Here is a 24,666-nt window from a genome sequence, read left to right as displayed (position 1 = left end):
TTATTAACCAAAAAAAAGACCACAACGCGAAACATTTAGGGTCAGTTAAAATGCTAATCGCAGAAACGATCCTGCCCGATTGACTCAGGTTTACCAGATACCTCTAGTAACATTGTAAGCTACGTTTCAAAACCCATGTCACAAAGTACTGTGCATCATAATTTAAATATATAAAACTCAAGGGTGACTGACTGACTGATTGACATAGTGATCTATCAACGCACAGCCCAAACCACTGGACGGATCGGTCTGAAATTTGGCATGCATGTAGATGTTATGACGTAGGCATTCGCTAAGAAAGGATTTTGGTCAATTCCAACTCCAATGGGTTAAAATAGGGGATGAAAGTTTGTATATAATAATCCTTCTTAACGCGAGCGAAGCCGCGGGCAAAAGTTCGTCGCGTTATAAATGCTACTCTGATACGCGTCGTGGCTTATTTCAGTTCAATAAGCGATTTCGGTGTTAGAGCGTAATAGACATAGTATAAATACTAGACAAAAAGGGCTTTACGCAAAAAATAGAAGTAAAATTTATAGCGACAGCATCTTGTATTTATAGTATATCGATTGACGATTGTAAAGTAGAACTGTGAAGCGTATTATTTTTTATTTTTCGAGAACGAGAATTTTCTATTAAAATAAATAGTTTCACAGTGTAATTATGTACAGTCCCCCTAGCATACGCCAACGAGATATCTCGTGGATATCTCACTCTCGAGCGTAGTGATATTGTCGATATCGATATACAGTGTGTAACAAAAATAAGTGATAATACTTTAGGGTGTGTACGTGTTCCTTGTACAAAGTTCACTGTGAAAGTAGCAGTGCTGAAAGACGAAATTTTTTTTAACTTTTGTATGGACAAGGGTCTGAGCGTCACGAGTTTCCCCATACAAAAGTGAAAAAATTTTTTGGTCTTTCAGCGCTGCTACTTTCACAGTGAACTCTCTACAAGGAACACGTACACACCCTAAAGTATTATCACTTATTTTTGTTACACCCTGTATATCTCTTTTTCGCTAACATGCATACGTCGAGACTCGAGAGATAAATTTCTCGTTCGTACATAGTTCGTTAGTATATATAAAAAAATAGCACATATAAAAAAACAAAATTATCTCTAATTTTGACGACAGACGTACGAGAAAAAATATATGTCATGTAAGAGATAAACCAGTTAACATCGAGAAAACGTGTAGAGTGGGATATCTCGTTGGCGTATGCTAGCACGGCAGAGCGTGTAGAGTAGAGAGAATGAACGTAGAATGTTGTCGATAGGGTTCATTCAGTGAATTAGTCTGTGCTTATGGCGTGACCTGTTGTTATTTACACTTGTTGCATTTACAAAACACAGAACCTTCGTATTGGCTTTTAATCAAAAAAATATAAAGATAATTTTTGCTGCACATATGGCTGCAAGTCAAGTGCCAATAAAATGGTACTTTTCCCTGTACTGTATTTATAAAATATAGTGTTCAATAACTTACCCTGAGCCCTTTTTGTGTGGTGATGACTGTGATTTCTCTGATTCAAGTAACTTTGTACTGGAATCTTTCAATAATCCTGAAAATATTGAGAAGCGTTATTTTTATTATGTAAAAAAAAGTTTTTGGTATTCGTCTTACATGAAAACGAATACTAATACTATACTAATAATATATATACCTATAATTATAATTGTATATAGCTTAAGTCCTTTTTACTTTTTAATTTATTTTCTTTTCTGTATATGTTGTACGTATTCCATTCTATTCTAATTTTAATAAATGATTTTAAATAAGATATTTCTTCTAATTGGAATTGAAAAAATTTAATTTATTATTATTAATAATATCACGTTAACTAATCAACAGTTTTTGTGCATTGTAAAATGTAAAATTTTACTACTGAAGTGTTAACTTAGTTCAAAACATACCTGTCCCGCTCTTCCCGAACACTGTGTTGCCCAGGTCGTTAAGATTACTTGCGAACTTGTCCGCCTCGTCCGCGAGCGCGCCCGCCACCGCCCCCTCTGTCTGTCTCGCTTCCTCAACAACGCCCTGTCTCGCTTCCTCCAACCTCTCGCCCGCCTGCTTCAACCGTTCATCCGTCGCCTGCTTTACATCCTCTAATTTATCCCCAGCCGTCACTTGGAAGCCTTCGAACGAGTCTTTCGCATTGCCGAATAGTTCTTTCGTTTCTTGCTTAACATTATCGCCCGTAGTTTGGACGCCTCCTATGAATTCCCGCGCGGAATCGTCTAAGCTGTCAAAAGTGTTGCCGGCGGAGCTCTGAAAACTGTGTAGCGTGTCCTGTGCAGAATTCTCTAGCCCGTGTACATCGTCCCTGAAATCGGCGAATGTATCCCTGGTGGAACTTTGCAAGTCCTCCCACGTATCCGTTGCGTCTTTAACTTTGTCCTTCGCAGCGCTTTCGAGCTTGTCGAAAGCGCTCGAGGACGTCTCCTGTACTTCGTCAAACGAGTGCTTAACTGACTGTTGTATTTCGTCGCCTTTATCGGCAGCCGCCTTCTGTATATTACTTAATTCTTTCTTGCCTGATTCTTTGAGATCATTAATTTTATCTGTTACATTGATTTGTATTTCGTCCTTTTTATTTACAGCAGCATTCAGAGTTTCCTCGGCGGCTCTCTTGATTTCATCCGTAGTTTGTTCCGCCTCCTGTTTTATCTGTTGCAACCGATCGTCGGCTTCGTTAATGATTGTATCTTTCGTCTCCAAGATTTCAACTTTCTTTTTATTTACAGCATCCGCTGCGGAATCCTTTGTGTCGACTATGGCTTGGCTCATTTGAGTCGTTGCATCTTTAATATCGGATACTATCTCGTCTTTTTTATTGCTAATCGATTCCTGCAAATTATCTTTTGTGTCCTTTGCAGCTTTCTTTACTTCATCAGTTTTTGATTTGGCATCATTAACTAATTTTTCACTCTCCGTTGTGACGTCGTGTACTATTTGTTCAGCACCTCCTTTAACATCCTCAATCTTTTTAGCGGCACTTGCTTCAGCATTATTTTTCAACGTTGATGCTTCGTCAACAACTTTATTTGCAGCATCTTTGCCCTCTGAAATTTTTTCTTTAATTTCACCTTCTATTTTGTCCTTTTCACCGAATATATTATGCACCAGCTCCGAAAGGAAATTTTTGCCTTCCTTTGATTTTTTCTTTCCCTTGGATTTTGATTTATCTTTTGCAGAATCCAGTGACTTTCCAATGTCATTTACTGTGTTTTCTGCTGTCTTGATAACTTCAGAAACTTGCTCTTCTGCCCCTGACTTAATTTCAGCTGCCTTAGAGCTTAATTCAGCTTGCTTACTGTTTAACTCCTTTTCAGTCTTTTGAACTTTTTCGGTTACTGTGTCAATTCCTGCTTGTGTTTTATCTTTAAGAGCAGTTGAAGCATTTTGAAGGCTACCTTCAATTTGGCCTAATTTTTCATTGCCATAAATTTTTAAATCTTCAGCTCTTTCCCGAGCAGCAAAATCTAATTCATTGATTCTGTTTTTCGCATCACTGCGGGCATAGTCAACGTTTTCTGTCAAGGAGTTAATAGTCTTTTCCGCAGATGCTCTTAGATTATCAATTTCCGATGCGACATGAGAATTTATTTCGGCAGCCTTGTTACTGAAATCGTCCTTGAGGTTTTCTGTTTTTTGAGACACATCATCAATTTTTTCATTTACACCTTCCTTGACATTTTTTACACTCTCTTTGAGATTCGTCTTTACTTCCTCCCCCTTTTTGTTAACATCATTCTTTATCTGAGTAGTTTTTTCAATTATTTCATCCTTAAAATCACTCGTTTTTTGTTTGACATTATCCTTTTCCTTTCCTAGTTTATCTAAGCCATCTTTAACATCACCTTGATCTCTATCAGTTACTGCCTGGATTTTCTCATTAGTCGCGAATTGAACTTGCTCTATTCTATCGGCCAATGTAGAGGTTTCATCGTGGCGATGTTTCTCTCCCGGTTTGTACCTCCCATCGCAACAACCCGTGTAAAATTGGAATGGATCGGTCGTTTTGCAATGTAAGGGAGTGTCGACCGGTTGCATGTGTTCATACTGGTGATAGACTTCGTCCGTTTTGAGTTTCAAATCATGAGGTAGATCTTCGTCTACGACCAGTTTGGTCGAGTATATTACGTTATCTACTTCGTCTACATCTTTTTGAAGAGGTTTGGTTTTAAGGTCTTTGAACATGTCATCAACTTTTTCGAGTAAGTCTTCATTTATGACACGCGGGGCGGGTTTAGGCGGAGATTTGTCCTTAGATTCGCGAGGCTTGGGCTGAGGTTTGGGCGAGGACTCTTTGCTTTCGTCCTTGTCCTCGCTGTGACTGAACACATTCTTTACTTTATCGGCGAGGCCTCCGAGGAAACCTCCTTCGTTCTTCTTCTTGCCTTTCTCTAGCGTGTTCATTGGCGTCTTGTCTTCGTCAGAGTCGAACGTCGCCTTTGTTTTATTTGAATCAACGTGAACAGCATTTCCGTTAACTAGAAAACAATGAGTATTAAGCATACTTCGACAACGTTCTAACAAGTAAGCCCAATTTTTATTTACATTTATTTGAAAGTTAATTTAGGCTATTTCACTGTCTAAGTTGGTATTGTGAACTTACCTTGAGGTTTAGTGTCGCTATCGCTGTCGTCTTTAGTGTACTTAGCGTCTCCATTTGTGATTGTCTTTGCCTGCAAATAAACATTGTTAATATTTTATTTCTTAGAATATTTTTGCTAAGAGTAATGTCATTGTTATATGACCTAATTTTCAATAAAAAATATACATTAACGTTATTAGAAAAAAACTTACATGGCCATTCAGTTTTGGTGTGTCGTCATGTATGGAGGCAGGTCCCAAACTGTTGTTATGGTCTCCCCAATGGAAACTGAGCTCATCTTTCAGAGCATCGAAACCTACACAGAGAAATATACTTTAAAATCAGCACTTTATTACGAATGAACGAGTAAATATATAGCATTACATTCCTGGCAAATGAATGAATGGCATAAAATAAGATAATGTAAATGGTAGATGTAATTACTATAAACTACATAAATACAAACATTTACATATCCTTTGTCAACGACTGAAACGTAAGGGACGATTATTAAGATTAAAATATAGTAGTTAATAAAATTATAACAAAATAAAAATCTGCTTTCTTGAAAGTTAGTAAGTAAACAACGTTGTAAAAGTGTCTTCATTCTGTTAGTATTTTCAGTACCTATTTAATACTTATTAATTGAATTTTTGAATTGAATGAATTTGAAGTTTGTTTAACTTTCATAAGAATACCATAATGCCCTTATGTTATATTGGTTAAAATAACCGAATATGTTATGTTTGATTGTACATTCTTTACAGCATAACATACTGAATCGTTAGTGACAGTCAGCGACCACATAACCCAATAGACGCCTAATGTTTTGATTTCTCTTAACAAATTATTGTGTCAATGTGCTGAGGTAAGCGACTCGGGGGGAGAGGTAAGAAATGCATTATGATTGGCCAATTCAAATTCACGGCATGTCATAAATCAGTAGGCTTACTACGAAACCGTTTTGAGACTCAAACAATCGGACGAGAATGCCGCATCCTGCTCTAACTTCGTCATTTCACGTTTGTTAGAGTAGGACGCAACAGTCTCGTACGATTGTTCAAATCTCAAAACCGTTTCGTGGTACGGGCCCAGAACTAGTGATGGGAAGTACGAGAAGCGCTTGTCAAAAGAAATAAAAAAACCAGTACATATTTATTTTAAAGTATAGAATGAAGAAAATAGTTTTATTAATTGTGGCAAGCTTCTAAAAATATACAAAAACGTCTTCGGATTATATTAAAAAAGTACCTATACTAAGTATATTTAAAAATATACTTTTTTTACAAATTATATATATATACTTTTTTTGAACTTTTAAAGGGCAAAAATTCTGTAATATTATATGATTTTTGCGAAACTTTTATCGTTTACGCAGCACAATAGGAAAAATCACCCGATTTTGAAACATTCTTCATTGGTGCTCCGCTCCTATTGGTCTTAGCGTGATAATATAATATAGGCTACATAGGATATATAATAAAGCCTTCCTTAATTAATACTGAAAAAAATTAAATCGGTCCAGTAGTTTCTGAGATTAGCGCGTTCAAACAACAAACAAACACTTCAGCTTTATATTTATTATTAGTATAGATTATTTGACTTGCTAATTCCGCCACATGATTTCTAAGTCACAATGAAATTGATGGAAATTTATTTCTAAAAATAGTTGTTCGCCAATAAAACTGCTTGAAGTTTTATTGACCAAAAATCTTTACTTGGTTACTTTCTTTACGCTTTCAAGATAAGATTTCATGATTACTTCGCAACGCCGACAAAAAACAACGCTTTGTGATGGGTAGATAGTAGTAGTACTAGTAGATGGATGGTTTATCCATATTTCTCTTACTAAAATTGGCAAAAACAGTGTTGGTACTGCAGAGCTCAGTAATCGTCGACAATTTTTATTGCTATTTTTTTTTATGAGATAAGGGGGCAAACGAGCAAACGGGTCACCTGATGGAAAGCAACTTCCGTCGCCCATGGACACTCGCAGCATCAGAAGGGCTGCAGGTGCGTTGCCGTCCTTTTAAGAGGGAATAGGGAAGGGTATGGATGGAAAGGGAATAGGGTAGGGTAGGGAATAGGGGATTGGGCCTCCGGTAAACTCACTCACTCGGCGAAACACAGCGCAAGCGCTGTTTCACGGGGTTTTCTGCGAGAACGTGGTATTTCTCCGGTCGAGCCGGCCCATTCATGCCGAAGCATGGCTCTCCCACGTATAGCTATACGCTATAAATTATAATCATTAATCAGTTGTTTAATAACAGTTCTACTCAAAATGACTTGAGCATATCACGCTTTGTTTCGATTTTCGATTAAAAAAAAATATACCTCTGAAAGATAGTTGGTACTCGTATCACATCACTTGTGGCGCGTGACGATAACGGAAGAAAGGATAAGCATTACTAATTTGTATTTGATAGAAAGGGATATGACTTATGTCAAATGCTTTCGTCATGGATTCAGACCAGTGTAATTTGAGCTCTGAATAAATTGATTCTTGACAGTAAAAAAAAATATTTTGTATGAAACGCACGAGATGTACATGGGTCACGGATGTGGTCTATACTAAGACAGATTTCGCTATCATTATCTAAAGTAAGACCTATAAGTCTTACATATTGTCTGAAAGTATTCGCCTTGCATTAGGCGTCTAGAGGCTATGTGGTCGCTGGTGACAGTTATTTTGTATACACAAACTATAGTTACATAATATTATATAGGTTACTTGGACGTTGTTAAGCATTTGTGTATCTTCCCACAAAAAATGACGTATTGAGTTATGAAGGCAGTCATGTTCTCTACATCATTTAGAACAAGACTGCATTCATAATACTATTAAAAAAATTAGGTAAGTACACACATCCTTAACAACGACTAGTTTTAATGTAGAGTGTGTGTTTACTAGTTTTCCGTGTATAACAATACAACTCACCGCTCTGGTCCAAATGTAAGCAATCGGCATGCGAGCGCGCGGGCGCCGGCGCGACCGCCGCCGGTAACGACACGTCCAACACGCACGTCGGGCTCAGCGCCGGCTCACCCTTGGCCACCTGCAAACCATATACAATATGTATTCTATCGATAGCTGGTTTATTAAAAAAAATAAATGAAAGAGTTTCGCCAAATTAGTCTTGTATTTTCGAAACCTATCGAAGGAGAGCCATTTTGACGTGGGAGAGCCATGCTGCCACGAATGGGCCGGCTCGACCGGAGAAATACCACGTCCTCACAGAAAACCGGCGTGAAGCAGCGCTTGCGCTGTGTTTCGCCGAGTGAGTGAGTTTACCGGAGGCCCAATCCCCTACCCTATTCCCTTCCCTACCCTCCCTTATTCCGTTCCCTTTCCATCCCTACCTTCCCCTATTACCCTATTCCCTCTTAAAAGGCCGGCAACGCCTGCAGCTCTTCTGATGCTGCGAGTGTCCATGGGCGACGGAATTTGCTTTCCATCAGGTGACCCGTTTGCTCGTTTGCCCCCTTATTTCATTAAAAAAAAGGCAAATAAACAATTATCTCAAATTTTAACCATTTCCAATATTATGGTAGGTACCTATTAAAATATTTGACTCACTTTAGGTTCGTTCATGAAGTATATTCGGCCAGCGGGACTCTCCTCGTGATGTTTCACGCGCACAGTGAACTCCACGCGGTTGTCTTTGAATGCCTGAAATAGAAACAATTGTTGTCACTGAAGAAAAATTTTTGCACGTTAGATACGAGAACAGAAGTAAGGTTGGATTCTCATTGCACTCAGTAAATTTTATTTTTGTTAAAATGACAGTAAATTACGGTTCACTGTTAATTAGCGCAAATAGACCATAAGTCTCTTCGTTACTTTTTTAGAACTAGCTATTTGATCGAGCTTTGCTCGGTATTCGATAAAACACGAATAAAATGACATTTTCTAAAAATGATTCCGAGCTAGATCGATTTATCGCCCCCCAAACCCCCTATATACTAAATTTCATGAAAATCGTTGGATCCGATTCCGAGATTACAATTATATATACAAGAATTGCTCGTTTAAAGATATAAGAATATTTGTGATACTTATGTTGTTTCCAGAAGGTTCAGGTTTAGCCTAGCGGACAAAAACGGTGCTTATCTTACTGATGTAATCAAACGCTGATGCGTTACCCAATACCATAAAGCATCGATGCAATGCGATGTAAGAACAATGCAGCTTGCGGTTTCGGACTACCTACTCCAATTTAGAATTTAAAAGGTAAGATAATATAGTGTACGCCATACACGTCGCTACGGTTTACCAGAGAGGCCGCCTGTGCAGGTATGCCGCAGGTATCAGTCGAAAGAATTGATTTTCAATTTTGCTCCGGTCGACTTAGCAGGCCTAAAAAAACTGCACAGCCCTAGTAGACAAATGGCAAGCGAGTATCGTAAACGCTTATAAAATGTATGCGATTTGACATAAGTCATCGATTTGCTAGCCAATACTAATGTCAAATCCCATACATTTTGTGGCGCTTGTCTAGGCCCTCTGGTCTATTCCCACACACGTTCCGGTCTACCTGCGCAGGTAGACCTCTCCGGTAAACCGTAGCATGTATGGCGCACATAATGGGGGTTGATGAAATATTTAGGATAGTAGGTAAAGATAGGACTTACTACGTACCTCAAAAGTGAAGTTGGGCTGTGTCCCCGACTTGGTGACAGGTACGAGGTTGCCGGAGAACTCCAGGTAGACCGGCTTGCCGTCAGATAACACCACCGCCGTCGAGTGCGCCACCTCCGAGTAGTGCTCCTGAGGGGTGAGCCAAAATCTTTTCGTTTTCGCTTCGTTATAGAATCGCCGATGAAAATATATGGAATTGACATAAGCGTTTTTTAATATTACATTGACGTTCGACTCGTCTAATGTCAATTCCATACATTTTGATCGGCGATTCTAATTTGGCCAGAAATATGTTCGATACGCAATTAGTAACAAGACTTTTAATCAAAATAAAACGGGTGTTGGATAAAAAGCATAGCCCAAAAGTACCAAAACATGAAAGAAACCAACGATATCAAAATTTCTTAGATACGACGCATGGCGTCAAAACTGTAGCAATGTTTTTGCATGCAAAATGTGTATCGAGAAAATATTGTCGTCCTTTTTTGTCTTATAGTAGTGGCATTCTCTTTCGCTCATTTTACGCTTTAATCGAATCGAGAAAATATTGTCGTCCTTTTTGTCTTACAGTTATAGCATATACTACTTTCTCTTTCGCTCATTTTACGCTTCACTTTGATTTTGCTCTTAAAATGGAAGACAATAATTTAAATATGTATTAATAAAATCTTAGTAATTACGTGTGATATTACATATTTGGCTTTATTTGTATTCCTCGTGTTGTTACTGCACTGTCGGAATGCACACGACGGCATTCTGGAGCGAAATGTAGCGAAAAACAACGCGGTAATCAATGAATTATACACGTCCGACTCTCACCGCGTCCTAAGGCACACTGCTCTCAGATGAGTGAGCTCACTCATTTCGAGGGTGACACATTTTCAATTCAGACCTCAAGGCAACGCATTTGCATTTCTAAATATGTATTGAATTGACAGATTTGCATGACGTCTCAATTGAAGTGTGTGAAATTGTCAACACATCTCTGGTGGAAACGCAGCCTTAACGTTGTATAAACAATACACACCTGTTGCAGCAACGTATCATACGCGTATCTGTCTGTGATATACAGCACTAGCAGGCGGCCCTCGAGCGCGTCGAGCCGCTTGCCGAGCACCACGATGCGAACAGAGAACGGGACCACCAGCATCTCCCTGCAGATAAACATTAACTTGAGCACTCAAAGTGGAACATTTATAACTTAAATGTGATTAATTCAATAAGAGTTTGACATTCATTAGCTTTGTCCACACTGGGCCTTTTTCTGTTCGTCAAGGGCATGCGTTATAGCGCAGTCATCAGCGAACGTGAGGCATGCCCGCGACGCATTCCCTCTGACCGTATCCAAAACTTCAAAAATGACATTAATGGCGTTGCGTTCCGTGACGCATTCAATTATTGAATGCGCCAATATGAAAGTCGATGACGAAAATTGAAGATGAAAGTGCACAGTGTGGACATAGCTATTATCTGTCGCTGTTATTAACTCTTCATTAAATTGAAGGTTAATCATAATTAAATTTGAGTACGTCGGTAAATAATTGAAATAGACAACAGTTTTTGTTACATCTAAAATAGTGCACATGTTATAGGCAAACTCCGAAGCTCCGGCGCTCCTAGGTTGGACTGGTCAATCCTCAGGTCAGACTGAATGACTTAGTCAAAGCCCAAACAAATGTAAATTTTCGGCCTTTGACTAAACAATTTTCGTCAAACCTGGGAGGGACTAATTTGGTCAGGCAAACGTCAAAACACAATTTTATTAAATCGGGGTTTGACGAGTCAAACTCCGATATAGGTATGAAGTGTCTTATCTTCGTATATTTGGAAGCATTTTATCATTTAAGCAGCTTTCAAGTCTTAACCGCTTAACTCTGCCAGTTCTGACACCTGATTGGTCAGCTTACGTGATTTTCACTTTTATATTTGAGATGCTTTGAGAGAATGCCGTGTGGCCCGCCTTTTGTACGATGTGCAATAAAGTATAAAATAAATAAATAAATGCTTTGAAATATACGGAGGTTAGTTTGTAAGATTAGGTAAGTATAAAAAAATAACATTTTTAAAATTTTGATGTTTATTGTTTTAATAATTTCTTAAGTAATTAAAATGGAAAATTAATCATTTTTCTGGCATGGTGAGGCATTAACTTTAATGTTAATTGTTTTAATAATTTCTTAGGTAGTTAAAGTGGCAAATTAATCATTTTTCTGACATGGTGAGGCATTAATGTTAATGTTAATTGTTTTAATAAACTTCTTTATCCACGTTTTTAGTAACAACAACACTCATGATTCACTCATCTTCAATTTTACACAATTACACGCCCGCGTGCGTGCGTACACAATTGAGAGTGCGCTCAATGAACGAACATGAAATGACAAAACAATCGGTCCGAACACCGCGAGAGACATTATGAACCTTTAAACATGTTCAGATCAACGTTTGACCGAGTTTTGCAGTCGCTTCTAGGATTGACTAGGCCAAAACCGAAACAGAATAATTTACTTTCGACGTTTGACTGAAAAGTTAGGAGCTCCTGGGTTTGACTAAAAATACTTCAGGCAAAGGGCGAAATTGAAATGTATTTCGGGGATCGCCTAACGGCTTTGGCCAAACCTAGGATAAACCAGTCCTTCCGCGAAGAGACTGTGTATCGGACTTTGACTATAACACACACACAAACATGTATTACGCTTACGAATTACGCGTACGCCTACTTCCATGTTCATACAAACATACGTTAAAGTTGGAAAAAAATATTCAAAGTAACATTAAGGCTAAGTATTGTACCTTTGTTACCGGCTACTGTACTTATATTGTGGTCACACTGTCCAAATATAATAATATTATGTCGTGTGCTCTGTGTGGTGGGTACGTAGTCAGTTGCATTAGTTTCTTAGGTAGCAAAGTTAGACTTATACATGAACACATCAGACGTTACTTAGCAATGCTATACATTATACAATATACATTTTTCGATTAAAATTTTTAACTCGGGCGTCATAACTAACGAACACAATTTGACTCAGTACCCTAAAATCACGATTTCAAGCAATGCTTAATTTCATCCTTCCTTCCAACAGCCCCTGTGGCCTAATGGATAAGGCATCGGCCTCCTAAGCCGGGGATTGTGGGTTCGAGTCCCACCAGGGGTACAATTTTCTTTTGGATATTCAAAAATGTTTAGTTTTTGCTGTTATTTTAAATTGATTATATAATACCTGTACAAATCTGTCGCCAGTTTGGTCGCGTCGCTGACGTTTTGACAGTTCATCAACCAAAATCTGAAATGAAAAAAAATTTGGGAATATAACTTGGATAACAATAATTGTAAACGTTACAAAAATAATAAATACCTTTTTAATAATATAACTTATATCTCATGTGAAAGATTACAAATATTTCCAATAACATAAATGTTATGAATTGATAATTTTATTGCAGCTGATACTTGATAGTCAGGCTTGCTGCAGGTTTTGAGACAGTTGCTGTAATTTCAAGTTTATAGACCAACACGTATATTATGACTAGTCGTCAATCGTCATGCAGTCATCACTCTAAGTGAGGACCAGTGAACGTAAAACTGCAGTTTTACGTTCACTGGGCTTCACTTATCTCTCTCTTTCTCTCTTATACTCACTCTTTCTCTCTCACCTGGCGTACACAGTGACGTGACGGACGCAAATCACGAGACGTGAATTGTCGGTACTAAGTTCAGTGAACCTCATAGACTTATACAATATGCATAATATAGCTATTCAAACGCCTCCGTGGTCTAGTGGTATAGAGGTAGTATACTCGGAGGTCGTGGGTTCGATGCCCGCGTTGTAAACATGTTATTTCCAAGTTTGGTTAGGACAATACAGGCTGATCACCTGATTGTCTGATAAGTAAGATGATCCATGCGTCGAATGGGCATGTAAAAAGTCGGTCCTGCGCCTGATCTCTCGCCAGCCGTGTCGGTCTTCCGTCCCACTGGGTTATGAGAGTAAAGGAATAGAGAGTGCTCTTGTATACTGTGCACACACTTGGGCACTATAAAATTACTCCTGCGTAGCTGGCCTGGTTTCAATGAAACCGGCCACCGTCACCGAAACCGGTGTGGAAGCTATTATTTATTATATAGCTATCTTTAACTCGCTCTATCCCTCTCTTTCTCTCTCTCACCTGGCGGACACGGTGGTGGTGAAGGAGGCGCAGTCGCCGGCGAGCGTGAGGGGCGTGGAGCCGGTGACGTCCTCCCACACGGCGCGCGCCTGCCCGCCCATTATCGAGCACAGTAGCCGCAGGTTCGCGGTTGACGCCTTGTCGTGTGTGTTTACCTGGAATTTATCAGTAAATATGTTATAAGTGCTGTCCACCTGAGTATCAAAAAATTAAAAACTAACTTAAACATATAGCTGTCATTGTGTGTCGAGTGACCATGATAGAAAACCAAGGCATCGATATAGATTAACTGTTGTCATCTTCGTTCGTTAATAAGATCGTTACGCGGTACACCGACGCTATAAACAGCAAACATTCGCTGTCTCACATGTCACACGAAAATGAATTACATTGCATCCCGCTTCTATCCCGTTTTGGCGGTTCACAGCGTCAATCTCGTGCAATACAATCTAGTCACACGCTTAAGTGTCCAGCGAAGTTCTAGCTAACAAAATTAGCCGCAACAATACCTTGTCGTCGGGATGGTGGGGCAGCGGCGCGGTGAGCGTGATGGACCTGTGGAACTTGCGGCGGCGCGGCTCGACCGTGATGACGGGCGACACGGCGGCGCGGCGCGGCAGGTAACGGCGCACGAGTTCCGCGCGCGCACCGTGCGCCTGCAGACCCACGCGGATGCGCTTGGTCAGCGCCTGCGCGGGGAACTGCGCTTGGACCTGGAATAGAAAATGAAGCATTAATTTAGTTAATGTATAACATTGATCCCCTTACTAATAAATAGATTTACATTGCGTTCACACAACTTTCAGACGTTATGGTTATACAATATGCATGTTGTCTAATCTGCCGCACTCGCGACACCACCGCCAGGTAGTGGGGGAAGTCGCACGTCACGACGAGCGTCATGCGCTCTAGGGTCAAGTCAAGCTGACAGTCGCCCAAGGACAGATATACGCACCTGTGGGATATGCGCGGAGGACGCAGTTCCCCCGTCGGGTCCAGTAGCGTGCACCTCCTGCCGCACTCGCGACATCACCGCCAGGTAGTGGGGGAAGTCGCACGTCACTACATGCGTCACGCGCTCTAGAGTCAAGTCAAGAAGCTTTCGCAGTCGCCCAAGGACAGATATACGCACCTGTGGGATATGCGCGGAGGACACAGTTCCTCCATCGGGTCCAATAGCGTGCACCTCCTCCCGCACTCGCGACACCACCGCCAGGTAGTGGGGGAAGTTGCACGTCACTACGTAGAGTTAAGTCAAGAAGCTGACAGTCGCCCAAGGACAGATATACGCACCTGTGGGATATGCGCGGAGGACACAGTTCCTCCATCGGGTCCAATAGCGTGCACCTCCTGCCGCACTCGAGACACCACCGCCAGGTAGTGGGGGAAGTCGCACGTCACAACGCGCGTCACTCGCTCGCCGTTCTCGCCGATCGCTTCCCCGCTGTTGCCAAACTCCGCACGCTCGCGGCTTAGCACCTCCTGAAATTATAATCATACGTTATTGTTATGGGGAAAATATATAAATGTTAAATATACGTTAAAATATAGAATAACCCCTGCGAAGCGGTACACACATGCGTTTACAATGTACGCACACGAACTTCACACACACACAAACTCTGTGCGTATGCACTATGCAATATGAATAAATGCAATGTGTATCACTTAATTATATATAGCGTGTAGATATAGTTTATAGAATACACGCACACAATCTTTGTGTATACTTACGCATTCAACTTATAAAGAGTAACACAGATAAATTGCGTGCCTCTAACGTGAAAATCTTGTTTGGAACGTTTTAAAAGTCACATGGATTAACTTACGCACGTTTTACCTTATTTTAGCATTTACATATTATTGTATCTAAAACGCTCTTACGTGCATTATCGATATTTTCGAGTTCCAGATGCTTTGTCCACTTCAATAACGCGCATACGCACAAAACATAAATAAATACGCACGTCGCACAGACTTGCGCATACGCAGTGAATACGTTCGCATTATTTGCGTATACGCACGTACTCTTTGCGTACACGTACGCACCTGTATCATGGCATTATCGTTGTTGTGTAGGTAGTGGTCCTGCCACGTGTCGCCTGTGTCCGACCGCAGGATCACGATCTCGCGTTCCGGACACGACGCCGTGAATATCGGCACCTCGATTATTACTGGCCTGGAATTGATAAAACATAGATTGAGACTGAATAGTTTATCCATAAACGTAAATTATGTGTTAAGTAAATAAGGAAATCAAATACAATTATTGCAATATTTCATAAGTTGTAAAAAGTTAATTCATAATATCTTAAAGATATTATGAATTAACTTTTTTACATTTTGCCTACACTTTTTTAAAGTTTTCAATTTAAATCCATTCACATGTTTTATTATTCCCTTGTTAATCTTAATAAGTAATATATACTTACGCTAAGAACTTTGCTCCCTGTGGCTGTAGTTCTAACAGTCTGGACGCCAGGGCTTCGCCCTCCATCAGGGGCGGCGGCGCCGCTGCCGGAGCTCGACGTGTCGCCGCTCTGAAATAATCATATTCAACATTTTCTTAATTAATAATTAAGTCTGAGCCATAATAAAAATTGTACAGGTACCATAAAATATTATAAATATAGGTATTTACATTCACTACAGTGATTCATATAATATTTCTCTGAAATAATGCTACTAATCCATTAGATTTGTTTCAATGATGCATTTGCAATGTATGTCAGATAATTTTGGCGCTAATACAAATTCGATTAAATGTGAGTCATCAACACTTGTTAAACATAATCATTTAATATGTATAATTAGGCTCAATATAGGTAAATTGAAGTTCAGATTTGATTTGATATATTACTCTGAATTTAGTATGCGTTTATCGTACGCTATATAATCTAGATTCTAGAATATGTAATCTAAAATATATAATCAAATTTTCATAAAAATCAATTTACTAACCGGCACGTAACTCGTGTGGGTGCGGCGCACGCAGCGGGCGGCACGATGATGCGCACGCCGCCGCGCCGCTTCGCCTTCATGGCCCCACCGCGAGCGTCCACCACAAATGACACCAGAAAACTGTAAATAAAGATTATATGTAATAAGTTAGTCGTTTAGAAGTGTTTTGTAGTTGTAAGCCACCTTAGAGCAGTGTCTAGTCTACTGCTTTTGAGTAAGAGCCAAGACCCTTGAAACTGTAACAAGTGCCTCAAGAGGACTTATTATGTAACATACAATTTTAGTTCAACGATAAACTCCTTTATCCATAGATGAACTCAGAATATGGAAGATATGATTTAATTTCTAGTATGGGTACCAGTTTCGTTTCACGTAACATCGCTACTGCGCAGCCAAGTTTACTCCTCCTCACAGTCTCACACAGGATTCATTGCGTTTCAAGATAGTAAATTTACCCGATACCAAGCGACTGACAATCAATGGAATATTTTGCTGGTTACTCTAGAACACCTACCCTATGCCCAGAGGCTGACGCTCGATGGTATGCGTGCGGCTGTCATTTGACTGAGTTACCACGTTTATTCTGCCCGATACATCATCCATTGCTGATTACTGTAGAACACTTACCCGATGTCCAGCGGCTGTCGCTCGATGGTGTGCGTTTTGCTGTCATTGTTGCTGGGCCAGCGGTGGCCGTCGGCGACTGTGTCGTCGAGCGGCCGCGCCCGCTGCAGCGTGCCCGCCTCGCTGTTCATGTAGCGGTACTGCTGCTGCTGTTGGATCGGACACTCCACTTCTCCTGGAAACGAGGAACATACAAAATATGTTAAATTGATAAAGAGACGTAGCGTGATATCAAACTAAGACGCAACTTTTATCCAGAGTAGAATAAGTTTGTGGTTGAGGACAACTGCAACCTTCGCGTCCTTGACTGCGTATTGACACGTCAGCCACGCGATAGAGCACTCATTTTTGAAGTCACTTACTTCATGAAGAAATCAAATAATATGAAGACTAGTAATACAAGAAGTTTGTGTTTGTCTTTTTCATCTCTCTATTTACCAGAATGACCCTGTTATATACAAGGGCGTCGCCAGGGGGGGGGGCAGGGAGGGGCAGCTGCCCCCCCCTAGAGACTCTAAAAAAGTTGCCAAATATAATGCAAACAACGACCACTATAATATTAAAATCTAGTAATAGATGTAAGGCTCGTAGTACAAGTGAAAAGCTTCATGTCCTGGCGACTTTACCTACAATTCATACCTAATTTTCTCATTTATAGAGAGTGAGTAAAGTATGAATTGTAGACTGTAGTAGGTAAAGTCAACTTGCCCCCCCCCCCCTGCGCCATCGGCTGGCGACGCCCTTGGTTATATAATTATTCACGAGTGTTCGGTGCCTGAATGGGAAGTTTTGTTTCGTCTTATACAAAGTACAAACAAACATAAAACATGCAAATAATCTATCTGACATAATTATGATTCGTAGTTTATGGATAGGATTTTAGGCCCAGAAACTCTAGATTCTAAAGTCTAGAGTCAAGACTTTGCATGACTTACCGCCTTCGTCTTCGGAGTCACTCATAAACGTATCTTGCATAAGCTCTGGAGCTGCCACGCGGTATTTGCCTTCTACACCGCCTGAAACAAGGTAAATTGAGATTTAAAAATCATGTAAAATATTATGGAAGATGTAATTTAATTTCTAGTACGGGTACTGCTTTCGGTTCTCGGTACATCGCAGAGGCATCGTTGATCGCAAAGCTATGACTTGTCATTGCTTTGCGACCATTGGCCATGTAAATATACTTTTGGTACGAGCATTTAAGGTCGATAATGGCATATCAACAAAAAGATCCAAAAGGGAGCTCTAAATAGACGCTTCTATTTTTTAATAATAAATAAGTTATAAGTAAGGTGTGGTAAGACAATATTCTAATAAGTCACAATAATATAAACAAAGTAGCATCGACAAACTAGTTTAATTCAATAGAAAGCGCCCACCATTTACAGTTCATTCAGAATCATATTGCCTCCAATAGTACCCTATGTCAACTACATAAAGATCAACATAGACCTCAAAGATATAGACGGAACTTCATATAAGGACAACAGAGCCCTCAGGAATACTGAAACAGCTGTTAACGAGTGCGAGAGAGACGGCCTATACATATCAATGAAGCGCATTGTTTGTCTCGCTCTAATGATTTTCGGCTGCATGATTTGAATTCGTCGGTACAGTTAAGTGCAATGACTGTTTGTAAGTTTAAACTATTTATGTAACTACATGACGCCTGCAACTCTGCTGCGCCAAAGCTCGTTCGGGAACTCTACATTTTTCCGAGATGAAATACTCTCTCTTATGTCCCGGGAAAGGACATAGGATACTTCCTTACATAGGAAGTATCCTAAAATCCTGTGTTAAAGCCTAAAGGTAACGGGACATAAAGAATCTCATACCGAATTTCAGCTAAATCGGTTCATCGGTTTGGGCGTGAAGCGGTAACTCGTAACAGATAAACAGACAGACAAACGGACAGACATACATACACACTTTAGCATTTATAATAATTTAAGTCATATCCATACTGGTTGAGAAGGTATCAAAAGCCACAGGATATATCAGGATATCATCTCGAGTTTCGCAGGATTTTTTCTAGGTCTACCTGATGCAAAATTTTGAAAGTAATTGACCTGTAATTTTAGATTCGTCCTAAATCACCGTATCGAGTACGAATGCCAATTCTGAAATAGAGATAATCAAAGAGCGTTATTCATTCAATTATGAATGAATAACGCTCTTATAATAATTATTTTAGTATTAACTAAAATTAGCACATATCCAGCTTTTCATTTGGCGTAATATTGTATCACTTCAGTTTATAGAATCCCGCAGAATGATACACTTTTGAACCACGAAGAGTAATTTAATCTAGTTATTAAAATATAAAATAAGTTTATACAAAGTAAGAAAGTCTTGTACCTTTTGATAGCCAACATAGCCCTTTTGCCGTTTGTTAATAACATTTGAATGTTTTAACCTATTTAACTTTGTATGAAAACCGATGACATTCGTTACAAAATATGACATTTTGCCAGCGACCTTTAATATTATATTATACTTCGTATCCCTCCCGAAGATGATTACAGATTTACAAGCAGCAGTACGTAGTATGGTGCTGTCCTCGTCACATCTTCAAAGACATTAAAAAAAAAAAAAACTCGCCGAACAGGTCATGTTGCTGTCTCACTCTTACCCCTACCCGATATCGTTATATCTCCTTCATCGACATTACGTTTTTTGGTGCAGTCCGAGTCACACGTAAACTTTATTTTGTTCTTTTGATTACATCATTTATAATAATTCAAAATGGGCGGAAGGAAAAGATCACGATCGAAGGAGAATGACTACGAAGATCTCCTTAAAAAAATTAGGAAAATCGAACATAAAGTTAGAAAGAAACGCCGCCTACCCTCAACCTCGTCATCGGAAAGTGAAACATATCGTAATGATATTACGGAAGATTGGGCCGGTAAGCATTAATTTGTTGTTCTAATACACTCGCGGTGCTTTATTCCTGCTATCTGTTATCTATTAAGCTAATAACTACAACACGCAGAGTGCAGACAGGCCGCGCCGCACGCTGCCATTATAAATGCCACTGCGCCATTTTAAATGCACCAACTTGTAAACGCTAAATACGTAGTAACAAACACGCTAATAATTATTAATACCATAATATTTCTTTTGTTCGCCGTTTCGACGACTTGAATGTTCTATTTGCAATTTAATGTTTTCTGTTCCGATCAATGTTCTTAACAGAATATGTAAGTACCTTACTTATACAAATTATACTGTACAAATTTAGAAACTTATACAAATTGCTCCATGTAAATCATGTTTGAGTGTTTTTTGAGTACTAAAACAGGCCGAGAAACATGTTGCTCCACGTAAACCGTGTCTGAGCGTAACATAATACTTATTTAAAAACCAGCTGCTCCACGTAAACCGTGTCTGAGCGTAACATAATACTTATTTAGAAACCAGCTGCTCCACGTAAACCGTGTCTGAGCGCATGTCCATGTAAATCATGTTTGAGCGGTGCTTTTTCTTGATCTTTAAGAATAGTTAGCTCCACGTAAACTGTGTTGAGCGTAGAAACATAACCAAAAAATTAGTATACAATAACTACGTTACTTGTATTACTATTATATTATTAGTAGAAACACGTAGAAACTGTGCAATTAGCGTATATACATATACTGTGCTTACAGCCCTATAAAATGCACTTTTAGTGGACTTCATGTTCATAGCAACTTGCTTCAGCGTACGATTTATAATATGTTTTTATTTGCATTCTGTTTTAGTTGAAATGCCTTTACAAGAGGAATCATGCGAGGCCGACGATATAGAAGGAAACATTGATGCAAATATTACTGACACGGAGAACCTTGACCTAGAACAAGATATTTTGGAAATATTAGGAGAAGATCCAACATCAGTAAAATCCTTTGGAGATAACTTACACAAGGATATTGCTCCTAGGTGGAAGCATATTTTATTAAATGGCCTCTCTAAAGAGAATAGGTCTGAATTATTAAAAACATATTTGGTACCAGAAAATTGTACATATTTAAAAGCGCCTAAACTTAATCTTGAAATAAAGGCTGCGCTTACGGAGATGAATAACAAAAAAGATATGTACAGCCAAAGTAAGCAAAATCAGTTAGGCAGTGGCCTAGCAGCGCTGGGAAAAGCCCTAAATTTAGTACTTAGTAAAACAGCTGATGTCAATGGATTGATAAAGCCATTGAGTGATGCAGCTAAGTTGTTCTGCGATTATTACTTCAAAGAGTCGCAATCGAGACGGTTCGCTGCCATGAATACCTTGAATAAACAAACAAAAGATGTGATAAAGAATACTAAAATTGATGATTTTTTGTTTGGGTGTGAATTGGCTGAACAACTAAAATCCTCAAAAGCAATTTCAAAATCAGGCATTGAAATGCGTTCCCAAGTTACGACGGCTCGTCCTGCAGCCAGAATTTCAAGCACGCCTCAGGCAGGTCCGTCTACCGCAGCCCGGCGTGGGGCTTTAAACGGGAGGGGAGCGCCGCGGGCGGCCGCCGAGCCGCGAGCGCCCCAGACCACCTGGAGACAGCACTCGGCGCGCGACCAGAGCTCCAAGAAGCCCAAAAACCTGCCGCGGTATCGCTCGAAGAGACGTTGACGTCAGAACCCGAGGTAAACACTATTGTCGCTGGCAGGCTACAATATTTTTATAACCAATGGTGTACGATAACAGACGACCCTATTATATTGTCGTGGATTAGAGGTTATCAAATTCCTTTTAAAGAGGAACCTATACAGGATTTTCTACCGAGAAATAAGTCTTATTCTTTATTAGAAGGGGAAAAAATTCAAGAATGTTTAAATAAGCTTCTTGATTCAGGTTATGTTTCTCCTTGCAGTCCTTGTGAAGGCCAGTATTTATCACCTATATTTACAATTCCTAAACCTAATGGGGATAATCGTTTTATTTTAAACTTGAAAAGCTTAAATAAATTTATCGATGTAGAACATTTTAAAATGGAGGATTACCGTACAGCAATCAAACTATTAAATAATGATTACTATATGGCAACCCTAGATTTAAAAGACGCTTACTTTTTAATTCCTGTAAATATTGAAGACCGTAAAAAATTACGCTTTCAATGGAACTCGCAAATTTTTGAATTTAATGTCCTTCCATTTGGTTTATGCACTGCGCCCTTTATGTTTACAAAATTATTAAAACCTGTATTGCAATATTTACGTTCTGTCGGCCATCTATCAGTTAATTATCTTGATGACTTCTTATGTATAGGCGCCACATACAAAGAATGTGTAAAAAATATCGCTGCAACCAGGGAAATGTTACAATACTTAGGTTTCCTAATTAACTGGGAGAAAAGTCAAATTAACCCTAAAAAAGTTTGTAAATTTCTTGGATATATTTTTGATACTACAAATATGATAATTAGTTTGCCTGGAGAGAAGAAAAAACGAATTATTGAAGCTACCAATCATTTTTTAACTATAAAAAGATGTACTATTAGACAACTTGCAGAGTTCATTGGCTTGCTTACGTCAGCGTGTCCGGCTGTTCGTTATGGTTGGATTTATACTAAACTTTTTGAACGAGAAAAGTTTTTAGCATTAGATTACACAGAAAATTATAACAAACAAATGAGTTTAAAAGGTTATCTCGCCCCAGATTTTAGATGGTGGAGAGATAATATTAATAATAGTTTTTCACCTATTCAAAATAACGACTATGTCTTAGAAATCTATAGCGACGCTTCTAGTACAGGCTGGGGAGTCGCTTGTAAAAATGAAACTGCGGCTGGCAATTGGAATGCATCAGATCTTTTACGACACATTAACTTTTTGGAGCTGAAAGCAGCTTTTTACGGGTTAAAAATATTTGCCTCTCATTTAAAAGATTGCGATATTCTTCTCCGGATCGATAACACCACAGCCATAGCCTTCATTAATAAAATGGGAGGCATACAATACGTTCACCTAAATGAACTTGCACGAGAAATTTGGCAGTGGTGCGAAGCTCGTAATATTTTTATATTCGCGTCTTACATAAAATCCGCAGATAATGTTGAAGCAGATCGTGCATCGCGTAAATTGTCTATAGACACCGAGTGGGAACTCGCAGACTATGCATTTACTGCGATTACAAATAAATTTGGTATCCCACAGTTTGATCTCTTCGCGAGCATACAAAATCATAAATGTGAGAGGTATGCTTCGTGGAAAATTGACCCTGAATCTGAAATTATAGATGCTTTTACTTTTAGTTGGTGTGAAATTTATTTTTATGCTTTTCCTCCCTTTTGCCTTATTACAAAAGTATTACGTAAAATAATAAGAGACAAAGCCGAGGGCATAGTAGTGATACCGTACTGGCCGGCCCAACCATGGTATCCTTTGTATCGTAGACTCCTCGTATCGGAAGAATTGTATTTTCAACCTAAACGAAACCTTTTGTACTCTCCTTTCAGAGAAGTCCATCCACTTCACAAGAGCATTACCCTGGTGGCAGCGATCTTATCAGGCAGTCGATGATGAAAAGTGGAGTACCAGGTCAATCTTTGGATTTACTTATGGCTTCACTTGCTGAAAAAACAATTAAGCAGTACAGTTCTTCATTAAAAGCCTGGTGGGTATTTTGCCAACAGAATAATTATAATTTCTGGGAAGCTAATATTTCTGAAGTGTTAATTTTTTTGACCGAAAGGTATAACGCGGGCGCTAGTTATAGTGTACTTAATACCACCAGATCAGCTCTCTGTTTAATTTTAGGTAGTACAGTGATGTCTCATGATTATATTAATAGACTATTAAAAGGATCGTTTAGACTAAATCCTCCCACGCCTAAATATGATTCGACATGGGACCCCAGTATTGTATTAAATTATTTAAGTAACTATTATCCTTATGATAATATAAATTTAAGTGATTTGTCTTATAAAACTGTTACTTTAATCGCGATTGCATCTGCTCAGAGAATGCAAACTTTGAGCCTTATAAAAATTAATAATATTTTGTTAAATAGCGATGTTATAATTATTAAAATAAGTGAATTAATAAAAACGTCCAGACCCGGTTCCTATCAACCCCTGATTAGGTTGCCTTATATAAACGAAAACCCAAAAATTTGCCCCGCCCTTGCATTAAAGGTATATTTAGAAAAAACCCGCAGTCTCCGTAATAATGAATCGGACGCTCTTTTCATAAGCTTTCGAAAGCCGCATAAAAAAGTAGGGTCACAGACATTGTCACATTGGGTGAAAAACACACTCCAGAAAAGTGGAGTAGATGTGACAATGTTCGGCGCGCACAGCACGCGGCACGCGGCTACGTCTGCCGCGCGCCGTGCTGGTGTCAGCCTGCAGGCGGTGCGTAGGGCCGCGGGTTGGACGGAAAATTCTAATGTCTTTACCAAATATTATAATAGAGAAATTACTGTATCCTCTGGAAATGATTTTGCAAATTCTTTATTTTCTTAAAGGTTTAATAAGTACTTTTTGTTATGTTTTTGTTAAGGTACTAATAAGTATTTTTTTGTTAATATTGCCACATGTTTATTAAAACCTTTACATAAAAATAGAATAAAGGTGTTTTTTCTTTTTTCACTTGAGTTGCAATCCAAATTTTCTATCTCTCAACATCTGCTTGTAAATCTGTAATCATCTTCGGGAGGGATACGAAGTATAATTAAGAATTAAACGAACTTACCTG

General features: G+C 39.2%; 2 protein-coding genes and 1 non-coding gene across 4 annotated transcripts in view; 2 read left to right on the top strand and 1 right to left on the bottom strand.

Annotated features, from left to right (window-relative positions):
* The window catches only part of LOC121736645 (interaptin-like), a 60,136-nt gene that overhangs the window by 352 nt on the left and 35,118 nt on the right, over window positions 1–24,666 (bottom strand). For both annotated transcript variants that reach the window (XM_042127971.1, XM_042127970.1), the window contains exons 2-18: window positions 17,931–18,011; window positions 16,999–17,170; window positions 16,372–16,491; window positions 15,843–15,950; window positions 15,460–15,589; window positions 14,704–14,892; window positions 13,920–14,123; window positions 13,411–13,565; window positions 12,465–12,527; window positions 10,268–10,394; window positions 9,241–9,369; window positions 8,179–8,271; window positions 7,540–7,657; window positions 4,814–4,917; window positions 4,623–4,692; window positions 1,918–4,497; window positions 1,490–1,565 (exon numbers count right to left, since the gene is read on the bottom strand). In XM_042127971.1, coding sequence (XP_041983905.1) covers window positions 1,490–1,565; window positions 1,918–4,497; window positions 4,623–4,692; window positions 4,814–4,917; window positions 7,540–7,657; window positions 8,179–8,271; window positions 9,241–9,369; window positions 10,268–10,394; window positions 12,465–12,527; window positions 13,411–13,565; window positions 13,920–14,123; window positions 14,704–14,892; window positions 15,460–15,589; window positions 15,843–15,950; window positions 16,372–16,491; window positions 16,999–17,170; window positions 17,931–17,970 — 4,478 coding nt within the window. In that variant the 5' untranslated portion in view covers window positions 17,971–18,011. The remainder of the gene's footprint in view (window positions 1–1,489; window positions 1,566–1,917; window positions 4,498–4,622; window positions 4,693–4,813; window positions 4,918–7,539; window positions 7,658–8,178; window positions 8,272–9,240; window positions 9,370–10,267; window positions 10,395–12,464; window positions 12,528–13,410; window positions 13,566–13,919; window positions 14,124–14,703; window positions 14,893–15,459; window positions 15,590–15,842; window positions 15,951–16,371; window positions 16,492–16,998; window positions 17,171–17,930; window positions 18,012–24,666) is intronic.
* Trnar-ccu lies at window positions 12,326–12,398 on the top strand. Its single transcript has one exon. It is a non-coding gene; the product is annotated as a tRNA-Arg (tRNA).
* On the top strand, window positions 19,512–24,536 carry LOC121736647. Its single transcript, XM_042127974.1, has 3 exons — window positions 19,512–19,903; window positions 20,739–21,615; window positions 23,427–24,536. The coding sequence occupies exons 1-2, from the start codon at window positions 19,741–19,743 to the stop codon at window positions 21,599–21,601; spliced, it is 1,026 nt and encodes a 341-aa protein (XP_041983908.1). The 5' UTR covers window positions 19,512–19,740; the 3' UTR covers window positions 21,602–21,615; window positions 23,427–24,536.

This window comes from Aricia agestis, chromosome 19 (genome assembly GCF_905147365.1).
Source record: "Aricia agestis chromosome 19, ilAriAges1.1, whole genome shotgun sequence".
Classification (NCBI taxonomy): domain Eukaryota; kingdom Metazoa; phylum Arthropoda; class Insecta; order Lepidoptera; family Lycaenidae; genus Aricia; species Aricia agestis.
This window is presented reverse-complemented; position numbering and strand designations above follow the sequence as displayed.

Coding starts and splice junctions, on each gene's coding strand:
- LOC121736647 (XM_042127974.1), top strand. CDS start 19,741: ATGGGCGGAAGGAAAAGATCACGATCGAAGGAGAATGACTACGAAGAT. Junction 19,904..20,738: donor TATTACGGAAGATTGGGCCG/GTAAGCATTAAT, acceptor ATTCTGTTTTAG/TTGAAATGCCTTTACAAGAG.